General features: G+C 42.7%; 1 protein-coding gene across 1 annotated transcript; it reads left to right on the top strand.

Annotated features, from left to right (window-relative positions):
- The first annotated feature begins 943 nt into the window (after positions 1-943).
- LOC114052103 (acidic mammalian chitinase-like) lies at positions 944-8,637 on the top strand. The gene is made up of 6 exons (XM_027874558.1): positions 944-1,065; positions 3,309-3,432; positions 4,750-4,935; positions 5,724-5,840; positions 7,268-7,409; positions 8,381-8,637. The coding sequence occupies exons 1-6, from the start codon at positions 944-946 to the stop codon at positions 8,614-8,616; spliced, it is 927 nt and encodes a 308-aa protein (XP_027730359.1). The 3' UTR covers positions 8,617-8,637.
- Positions 8,638-11,579: the final 2,942 nt, after the last annotated feature.

Below are 11,579 nucleotides of genomic sequence, written 5' to 3'. Positions count from 1 at the left end.
TTGTGTCAGGATATTCTCTTATCAGCTAGGTGTTCTCCTTTGCTTTGTAAAGTGGGGATCTTTATACCCCATGGGCTCTTCTGCCTTGGCCAGGCATTGCTCCTTGACCCTGTCAGCCCAGTATCCAAAAGCCTAGACAAAGATGGCCTTTATGCAATGTCCCCATGGGTTGAGCTCCCCAGCCACAGTTCTGCTTTCCATTAGCCATTCACGTGTCTCAGGAACTCTCCAGATCTGCTTTCATGCTCTCCCAACCCTTCGCCTACATGTATTCTGACTGTACTTGACTGATCTGACAGCTTACAATCAAGTTTTAACTAAGTCAAGTTTTCAAAGACTATACTGGTGGAGAGCAGACTCTGACAGATCCCACCAAGTCAGAGGGACTTTGGATACCCAGTCCTTGTCTTTGAGGAGCTTAAAATCACACAAAGAGTCGGAATATTAAAGCTTCAAGTGATCTCAGAGATCATCTTGTGTACAGCAAGAAAACAGGTCCCAAAAGGTTTTGACTTGTCTAATGTCACATCGTTACAGAACTTGAATTCAGATCTTCTAACTCAAAATTCAGAGCTCCTTGTTCTACTCCAGGCTTCCTCTCTCTCCTCTCTTCCTCTCCCCCTCCTCCAATCTCAGAACCATGGTAGCAATCAAATATTATAAGAGTGTGTGTAATCATGGGAAAAATGGAATGGCTCTGAGCTCTCTCTCTCTCTCTCTTTCTCTCTTTCTCTCTTTCTCTTTTTCTCTCTTTCTCTCTTTCTCTCTTTCTCTCTCACTTTGTCTCTTTCTCTCTCGCTCTTTCTCTCTCTCTTTCTTTCTCTCTTTTGCTCTCTTTCTCTTTTTCTCTTTCTCTCTCTCTCTGTCTCTCTCTCTCTCTTTCACACACACACACACGCACACACTTTACAACATTAGGCCTGTGCCCTCTGTATTCTAGGAAATGTATGAAGCTTTTGATCAAGAGGCTACTCAGAGCAATAAGGCCCAACTCCTGATTTCTGCTGCTGTGTCTGCTGGCAAAGGCACCATTGAGACAGCCTACCACATCCCCCAGATGTCCAAGTAAGTGTCTCCCAATCCCATGGGAGTGCTCATGTCAGGGTTCAACTGAGTCGCAGAAGGAGTAGAGCTGCTCACCTAGGCCCCACCAAGGGGAAAGCAAGCCAGAGCCTTGGGAGACTGCCAACCTGGAAGGGACTTCCTTCCAGCAAGCCAATTTGAGAATTAAGACTTTGATATTATCTCTAGAGATATTTGCAAGATTATCTGGAACAAAACAGGCTGTCCCATAGCACCTACTATCCCCAATTCCCCTTATGTCCTGAGCATAGAAATTATTTACTTACTTTCCTGCTTTGAAAAGTAATCTGCAAAACTCAAACCCTCTATGGAATTATGGGAGACATCAAGCTCTTACTGCCTATAATCTTCACAGTACTCTCTGGTGGCAGATGGATTCCATACAAAAGAAAAAAAGACAAGTTCCTCCCCTTGAGGTCTTTATGTTTTTTCTTTATTTTAAATAAAATTTTATTGATCTCTTTTTTTTTCTAACATCAGTAAATTTCCTATATTATGTTTCCTCCTCCCCACTCCCAGGAAGCTATCTCATATGTGTTCAATTGTTATCAGTCACCACTCTTTGTGACCCCATTTGGAGTTTTCTTGACAAAGTTACTGGACTGGTTTGCCATTTCTTTCTTCAGCTCCTTTGACAGTTGAGAAAGCTGAGGCAAACATCATTAAGTGACTTGCCCAGGGTCACTCAACTAGTAAGTATCTGTGGCTGAATTTTAACTCAGATCCTCCAGACTCTAGGGCTGGCACTCTCTCCACTGCACCATCTAGCAGCCCTATTTCATATAACAAGTACTATTTTTAAAGGGGAGAGAGAGAGAAATCAGCAAAACTGATCCATCTATGAAAAAGTTTGAAAATACATGCAATGTACCATGCCTCTGGACCCCCTCTGCAAAGAGGTGGAGTAGGAATAGCTTTTCCCAAAATTATGTGTACGTATATAGATATAGATAGATAGAGGGCACAGGGTGATTTGAAAATGAATAGGTCATATCTGGAAAATAAAATTAAGGGGTGGGAGAGGAATATACTAAGAGAAGGAGGAAGGGAGAGATAGAACGGGGTAAATTATCCCACAAAAAAAAAACAGGAAAGAAAAGGTTCTTACAGTGGAAGGGAAATGGGGGAAGGTGAGAGGGAATGAGTGAATCTTATTCTCATAGGATTTGACTTAAGGAGGGAATAACATACACACTCAATTGGGTGTGTAAATCTGTCTTAGCCTACAGGAAAATAGGAGGGGAAGGGGACAAGAGAGTAGGGGGATGACAGAGAGGAGGACAGATTGGGAAAGGGAGTAATCAGAAGCAAATACTTCTGAGGAGGGACAGGGTCAAAAGAAAGAATAGAATAAATGGGGAGGGGCTGGATAGGATTAAGGGAAATAAGAGTTAATTTTTCACAGCATGTCTACTATGGAAGTGTTTTGCATAACTGCACATATATAACCTATATTTAGTTGCTTGCCTTATCAATGAGGGTGGGTGGGGAGGGAGGAAGGGAGAAAATCTGGAACCCAAACTTTTAAAAACATGTGTTTAAAAAAAATGTTTTCACATGCAACTGGGAAATAAGAAATACAGGAAATGGGGTACAGAAATCCATCCTGCCCTACAGGAAAATTGAAAGGGAAGGGGATAAGAGAAGGGGGGGAGAGATAGAAGGGAAGGCAGACTAGAGGAAGAGGTATTTAGAATGCATGCCATCTTGGGGTGGGGGGAGGGCGAGATGGGGTGAAAATTTGGAATTCAAAATCTTGTGGAATTTCATTTTAAAAAAAAGAAAAAAAAAAGAAACAGAAAAAAAAAAGAGAGAAATACCCTGTATGAGACCTTTATCAGGGAAACTTGATGTAAAGGTTTTTCTATTACTTGTTTCCCTTCTAATTTTAGCTACACTAGTTTTGCTTGTGCAAAAACTTTTTATTTTTATAAAAGCAAAATTGTCTGTTCATAGTCTCTTTCCTAAAATATTAAATGTGAAACTGTGTATCAACAATATTTATTACATTTGAGAATCTATCAGTAAAAAAAAGAAAAAAAAGAATAGCTTTTCCCATCTCTTCTTCAGAGCTAAGCTCCAAAGCTCTTCACCATTTTGCAACATTCAGGCTCATGGGCTTCACTCCACTCCCTCCGTGGATTGTACTCCCCTCCCCTTAAAGTCTGTACTTCCTAGGCCTGATCTTGCTTGGGTCACTTCTCTCCTTTCTTCCTCCCCCTAAGGTACCTGGATCTCATCAACGTGATGACTTATGACCTGACGGGCTCCTGGGAGGGCTTTACTGGAGAGGACAGTCCTCTGTTTGCTAGACCCAATGACCATGGTGACTACATCTACTTTAATGTGGTAAGGAAAGCTCCATCATGAAGGCTCAGACATGAGAGCTGTGGTGAGCCTTCGGACAGGAGTGGTAGTGAAGAGAAGAAAATCGCCACTGGGGAACGTAGCCAGGACACTTAGCTTTCAGGAAAAAGGCAGTATGGTTGTAGGTCTCATCTCACACATGTGGATCTGGGAGCAAACAGAGCTCATGTAGGTCCAAAGCCTTCATTTTAAAGAGGAGACTGAGGTCCAGGAGCTTGAAATGATTTGCTCAAAGTCTCACATGTAATAAGTAGCAAATTGCCTTTCAGTCTAGTGTCCTTGAATTACACCATCTCCCTTTTTCCCCCCATTTCCTATCTTCTTGCCGCTGCCTTCAAATTCAAGATTAACTGTACTCAATTCTCCACTCTTTGTGCTTAAAAGAGGGGAACAGTGGAGTGAATATCTGTAACATAATAATAACAATAATGATACATAATGAAATTGTCATAATAATAACAGATAATCCAAAAATCTCTTCTATTTATTTCAGGACTCCATGATATGACTTGCTGCCCCCCTCACCACTATCCCCAGTAAGGAAAACCTTTTAAACTTCTGTCTTAGGCCAGTCAGAAATGTGTTGATCATACATGGAAGCCAGCTTATAATTTTTAAATTAGATAACAATTTGAAAGGGGATAACCTCTATGCAGGTAATGGAGAGTGATTAGTCTAATCTATTAAATGCCAAAAGAGAAAAGAAATGGGTCCATTTGGGGCCTCAGCTGTACTTCAGTTTCTAACTTTAGAGGGAGAATAAGAAATTGAGAGCATTTATTTCCCAAAGTCATTCTCCTAATAAGTATATCTCTTAAGTACCTCATATATACCCATTCTGTGCTAGGTGTTAGAAAGGATAGAGAGATAAAGAAGAAAGGGCCTCTTGCCCTCAGGAAGCTTCCAGTCTACATTGGGAGCTCCTCTCTTAGACTGTGAACTTCTCAAGGGCAGGGATTGTCTTTTGCCTTTCTTTGTATCCCTAGTGCTGGCACACAGTAGGCACGTTGTAAGTGCTTTTTGACTGACTGACTAGTATGAAATTGATGGCCAGTGAGGTGATCTTCTTTACTTAGGAAGCCTGTCCCCCTGTTCCAAAGGGGAGTTTCTGGCTTAGCTCTTTCCTTTTCTGCCAGGCTGTCTTGTGTCTGTGGGCTGACCAGAACCTGCACCCAGAGATAACAGTGTTGGTGTGGTGAAGTACAGACAGGACAGATTGCCCCACAAACTGCAGGGCACATTGCTATAGCTGTCCCAGCTTGGTGACTTTCTAACTGCTTCCCTTCCTTTGTCCCTGAGGACTATGCCATGAACTACTGGAAGAACAATGGAGCCCCTGCTGAGAAGCTGATGGTTGGGTTTGGTGCCTATGCCCAGACCTTCACCCTCACCAACCCCTCAGACCATGGCCTGGATGCTCCTACCTCTAGCCCTGGTACTGCTGGACCTTACACCCAGGAGGCTGGAAGCCTTGCCTACTTTGAGGTAAGGTTCACAGGGGGCTCAGTGGACCCATGGGGATCTCTACAACATCTACTCAGCTGGGAAAACACAGTGGGAGAGGCTCTTCTCTATGTCCTAGAGTGCCAAGTTGCTGCTTTGGGTGGATGTGGGCACATAGCCACAGAGAGCGATGGAACTGTTCAATTTAATTTAACAATTTTATGAAGTACCAGAAGTATTAGGCACCAAAAATGTGTATACAAGACACTGATAAGTACACAAAGATAAAAAGACTGAAAGAATCCCTACCCTCAAAGGCTTGCAGTCTCCTGAGGGATACAACAATCCCTGTGTTGATAGCAGTACCTTCTATTTTCACTTGCCCAAGCACTGTGATACCAGTGCTCCCATGTCAGGTCCTTACTATCCTTCCATGAACACAAGGCAAATTGGATTATTTACATAAAGAAACTCAGGTTAAGTTGTTTGCCAGCTGAGACTGAATTTAGTTCAGCTACTCTTTATTCCTACTGTTGCTCTGGGAAGCAAGAGAGAAATACATTCTCCCAAGAGAAGAAAATGGTAGCCATGTTTGATGGAAAAAATGGCCAGAGCAGAAGAATGTTCTGGAGTATAGAATGTGTTGGCCCAGAATGCTATAGCTGGGAGGGGACTAAGAGGTCTTCAGGTCTAATCCTTTAATTTCACAGATAAGGAAACTGAGGCCTAGAGAAAAGTGGCTTGCTCAAGGTTATCCAACTATAAAGCAGCAGAATCAAGTCTAGAACCCAGTTCTCCTGACTCTCAGCTGTTATTATTTCCTGTTCTAGGTCTGTGACTTCCTGAAAGGTGCCACTGAGGTGTGGAATGCCCCTCAAGAGGTTCCCTATGCCTACAAAGGAAACCAGTGGATTGGCTATGACAATCCCAAGAGTTTCACTATCAAAGTGGGTCCTGCTTCTTTCCCCTATACAGTTTCAGGTAGGGGCAGGGGGCCCACAAATCTAATGCCTACAGTACTTATTAGTGGCATTCTTCCATTCCTTCATCGGTGCTACATTGTTTTATCCTTCTCTCAACTGTTTCAAGTCACTTTTTTTTCCTCTTTCTCTTCTTTCCCTGTTTTTAATGATTCGCTGCTATTGGTTACCCCTGCTGGCATACTTAGGACAAAGGAACTGAGTTCTTAGTGTGCTGGGTCTAGTTCAGTGATTTATAGAGTGACTGGGTATCCCCTGCATCTTCTCTGGTCCCAAAGGCCCTCCCTGGTATATAGTTCTAAATCATGGGTTCTTAATCTTTTTGTGTCCTGGATTCCTTTGATTGGAGTTTGGTGAAGACTTTGGACTCTTTTGCAGAATCATGATTTTAAATGGAGAAAATTAAAAAAAAACTATAGGATGACAATAGAAGCCAATTCTATTAAAATAAGGATGTCATTTTTCCCATCCAAGTTTACACATGGATATCCTGAAATCTATGCCCAGAAGCCTGTGGGTCCATGGGACCCAGGTGAAGAACCACTTCTCTAGAGTAAATCCCTCCCTCCTACCCCCAGATAAAAATAAAGATGACAAATCACTCTAGGGTCCCAAGCCTAAGGGCCATTGTTTTTATCCTCCCAGTTGAGCTGAAGATTAGCAGTGTCCACTAACCTTGTTGTACATTTGCCAAGATCCCCAAGGAGACAAGCTCACTTCCATTTTCTAACCTTTGGGTTACAGATTTATCACCTTTACTCTCTTCTTTCATTCTATGGTGGACACCTTATCACTCTCATACACAAACCAACCAGGAATCCCAGGGCTTACAAGAGTCATTCAGAAAGCATTCTTTGCTGGGACATCAGGCCAGAGTGAAGAGAGAAATTGCTGCTTTGGATCCAGGACTATCTCCTTTTCCTCCTTGGCAAGACTTTCTTGTTTGAATATCCCCATGAATCCATTTAAAGGTGGACAGCTCCTCATAAATTCTTCTCCTCACTTGCACCATCTCCTTCCCTGTATTGAGCCTGAGGGAGGTATATTCTCTAAATTTAGATCTGGAAGGTACCTTAGAGGCCATTGAATCAAACCCCTCATTTTACAAACAAGAAAACTGAGGCTGAGAGTGGCTATGTTACTTGCTTAGGATCACATAACCAGTAAGTGTTTGGGGCAGGATTTGAACTCAGGACTTCCTGACTCTAAATTCAATGCTCTATTGATTATGGCATCTCATTGACTTAGACTCTGCCTTTATCTCTCAGCTCCACTCTTTTTTCTCAGCTCCCAGTTTATAGTTCTTAATATAGTAACCTTGAAGGTTCCAGGGCTTTGGCTGTCTGGAAACCCCTCTGGCCATGCCCTCAACATGCCTTTGATTCCCCCAATAGGCAGACTGGTTGCTGAAGAACAATTTTGGAGGAGCCATGGTCTGGGCCATTGCCTTGGATGACTTCACTGGCACTTTCTGTGGACAAGGCAAATATCCACTCATGAATGCCATCAAATCTGCCCTGGGTGTCTCCACTCCCAGTAAGTAGTGATCCCATCCCACCTCCACCATCCAGGGAGCCCCATAGCAGAAAGGTTGCTGAGGAAGAGCATCAATCAGAAACTCTTCCCATATTGATTCTTTTTTAAAGACTTTTAAACCTATTTTTCTCCTTGCCCTAGCATGCCCAAGTTGGAACTGGCAAGGGAAGACCAAAGAGGTTTAATAAGATCACAACTTGTTGTGTGAATGTCCCTTGTGAAAATGTTCTCCTCTGGCAGAGGGGTATAAATGGGTTGCAATAAAAATGGGCCAACCAGATATAGGATTTGAGGGGAGGGGAGAATTATTCCCCCTTACACTTTAATTCCTACAAACCCTGCCATTAGCCACTGGAATTAATGAGGAGACAAGAAAAGTCAGGGAGAGAAAAGCAGAGAGAGAATAAGACTAGAATAAAGTAGAGAAGTTTGGCGGGGGGAGGTTCGGGAATAGGATGGGCCCTGTAGATCAATTTGCAGCCTGCTCAGGAAGTGAGGGAAGAGATTTAAGCTGGTTTGAATTGGTTTCCAGGCTAAGTAAGATGCCAGTAATAATTGCCAGAAAGCTATGAGAGAAAACTGGTTCTCAGAGGAAAGTATCTAGAATACAGGCCATCACTTCTGTTGGACAGCTCCCTGAATGCAGGCTAAACTACAAGGTGCTGCCTTTGGGAGGGTTTGCTGATCCTTGGTCAGGAACCCACTGGTGAATTTAGGTGTATTGACTCCTTCACATGCTCTCTTTGGGAAGCTAGGATGCACCTTAGTGCACAGAGCACTGGTCCTGGAGTCAGGAAGACCTGAGTTCAAATCCAGTCTCAGACACTTACTAGCTGGGTGATCCTCAACTGTAAAATGGAGATAATCCCAATACCTGTCTGGCAGCAGTGTGATGAAGATTAAGTGAAATCATGTTTGTAAAGTGCTTATTAAGCTCTTAATAGATGCTTAATGAATGATTATTCCCTTAGATTGCCGAGTAACAACCTCTACCCTAGGCACTAGTGTTGCCCCCATCATCACAGCGGCCCCTGGTGGTGGCAGTTCAAGAGGCAGTGGGTTCTGTGCTGGCAAGTCCAATGGCCTCTATGCAAACCCCAAGAACAAGAATGCCTTCTACAACTATGCAAATGGGGAGACCTATGAAGAGGCTTGCCAGACTGGCCTTGTCTGTGATACCAGCTGCTCGTATTGCAACTGGTCATGAGCTTTCATGAAGGAATGATCATTAAAGATACTCTTTGCAACTAAATCCCACTTTGTCTGTCTTGCTGAATTAGGTGCCTGGGCATTAGTGATCTGCAATGCTCAAGTTATTGCAGTGGATACTGGGTGGATCACAGGGCTGTAACCAGCATGGACCAAATACGGCTCTGTCCTCAGACATTGACATTTGGAAAGGGAGCAGAGGGATGAACTTTCTAGAAGTGGGAGCCTTTGTTTCCATGGTAAACTCTATCCCCACCCCTCACCTTTCAGTCTTTCTCTCTGTGTTGCAACATCTTTCCTTCTAACCCTTACACAGGTGAGGGCCAGATTTCCCTCTGCCTCAGCTCAAATACATCAGTGTCATCTTTGCAAAGTCCTTTGTGCAGCTGCCCCACCACCCCTCGTGACAAACTATTTTTGTCCTATGTGACAAAATTCTGAGCTATGCCTTGGATGGGCTAAGACTTCTCCCCTTTCCCCCACCATAGAAATTTGTGACTTGTGCAGTACCTTTGCCGGAAGGGGTAGATGAGAACTTATCCTTTGCCTCTTTTCTAAGATGACTGCAATGGCCCAACACTCTGAAGGCTTTGCCCAGTGGCCTATGGATTTTCCTCACCTGGTTGAAGGAGATATTCTCACCTTCTTTTAGTGAAGTGATGCATGGAATGGGAGAAGGAGGAATTGCATGTTCCACACCTATGAGTGGTCCCTCCCAAGCTGGTATGGTGGTTGGAGAAAGGAAAGAGACTGGAGTGTTGTAATGAAATATCTATTACCTTAGGACCCTTTATTAGGTGAATGTGGGGAGGAGAAGGATCAATACTTCTAACAGTGATGGTCATTGGGCCACAGAATTGGGACTCAAGTTCAATTCTTTAATAGTATATTTAAAGGAATGAGGTGTGTGTGTGTGTGTGTGTTAGCATTACAAGTACACCCGTGTTTTGCACAAATAAAAATATCTGAGATGTACAAAAATGATCAATGAGGAGGTGATTTTTCACTTTACAAAAGTTTTTATCATGAGAGGTACTTTAACAGACACTCTTCTAGTGCTTTGAGAATGATTCAATTTTTTTAGAGTTGAATTCTAGGTCTGGTGCTTACCACCTGTGCATTTATTAATCACTTTCTAGGAACCAATCAGCCTCTTTTGTTCTCATTTTCCTCATCTCTAAAATGAGAGACTTGATATTTGAATTTCCTTCTAGTGTTAATGATAAGATTCTGATTTTTCAGAAACACATCTACTGAGTGAGACAAAGAACACATCTGAATTGAACTTGAACACATACAATCCACTTTCATTGTAGGGGGAGAGAGTCAGTATCACAGATGTAGAGCAGGAAGGAACCTCCGAATTTAGTCCAACCCCTTCATTTTACAAATGGAAAAAGTGAGGCAGGGGCAGCTAGGTGGGGTAGTGGATAGAGCCCTGACCCTGGAGTCAGGAGGACCTGAGTTCAAATCCAGCCTCAGACATATAATACTCACTAGCTGTGTGGCTCTGGGAAAGTCACTTAACCCCAATTGCCTCACCCAAACAAGTGAGGCATGAGGAGATTAAGTGACTTACCCCAGGTTATAAAGTAGGAGTCAGGATTTGAACTTAGGTCTCCTGATTCTAGAACTTCTTTTCTTACTATTTCCCCATGAAGTTTCAATCTTAAAAGTTGAATTCTGGGTGTGTTACTTACCATCTGTGCATTTCTTAATTGTTTGCTGTGCACCAAACACTGAGACAAAAGCAAAAATAATCCTTGCCCACCAAGAGCTTATAGTCTACTGGAGGGGAAACAGTTTTGCAAAGAGAAGTGAATACAAAGCACATACAAAAGATAAACCCATGCCTCAAGGCCCTCCTCAGATTCTGGGTTCACATGGACTGGTTCTAATCCTGGAACTGATCCAGAAGGGTCATTTTCCCTTTGACTCATTATCTTGGAGCTTGGAATTTACTCTGGAAAAATATGCAAACACATTTTATGTCTAAGTTTCCACAGATTTTTGTTTAAAAATCCTCAGTTCTTATAGAAACATCCAAGATAACAAATGCATATCAATAGAAGGCAGACTTTATTTCATCCTACAGAAAATATAGAAGGTGCAAAGAATATATAGGAGCCCATCATCTCATCATCATCAATCATCATCATCATCAATAGCAGCAGCAGAAGCAGCAAAACATAAAGCACTCACATTGGTTCCCCTAAGAAGGATATGATCTTGGGTTGTCCCTAGGGGCACCATTCTGACCTATATAGTATCTCCCACACTTGTAGTGCCATCTATAATTTACTGTCTCCCCAGAATAGAGGCATATTTGAAGGCTATTGGATAGGTGATTACTTTTCCATCCGGACTACAGTGTCCAAATAAGTCTCTATAGTAATGGTGGTGGTGATGGTGGTGGTGATGTCTTATAGCCCCTTTCTCCCATGTTAGAGCTTTAATTCTTAAGCAATAGGAACCATATAAATGTTCCTCCTTTCCTCCAATAAGTATACTGGAATGGAAATTCCCTTCTCTCTTTAATAATAGCTAACATTTATATAACACTTCAAGGTTTTCAAAGCACTTTATAAATATTACCTTATTTTATCCTCACAGCAACCCTGGGAGTAGGTGCTGTCAATATCCTCACTTTACTGATGGCAAAACTGATTCAGATAGAGATTAAATGATTTGCCCAGGTTCACACAGCTAGTAAGTATCTGAGACTGGATGTGAACTCGTATCTACTCCACGTCCAACTCTCTATCCACTGAGCCACCTCACTGCCTCTTTAGACAGAATTTCATCCCTAGTTATGCCTCTGGTGGGCTAGGGCTTCTCTTCATAGCAATTAGTCACCCATGCAGTGTTCTGGGCAATAGGGAGTAGATTGGAGCCTATGCTTTGCCCCTTTTCCGAAGTAATTGCAAGGGACTGAACCTCTGATGACTCTGTCTAGTGGTC

The sequence above is a fragment of the Vombatus ursinus genome, unplaced genomic scaffold (genome assembly GCF_900497805.2).
Source record: "Vombatus ursinus unplaced genomic scaffold, bare-nosed wombat genome assembly UNPS02003343.1, whole genome shotgun sequence".
NCBI lineage: Eukaryota > Metazoa > Chordata > Mammalia > Diprotodontia > Vombatidae > Vombatus > Vombatus ursinus.
This window is presented reverse-complemented; position numbering and strand designations above follow the sequence as displayed.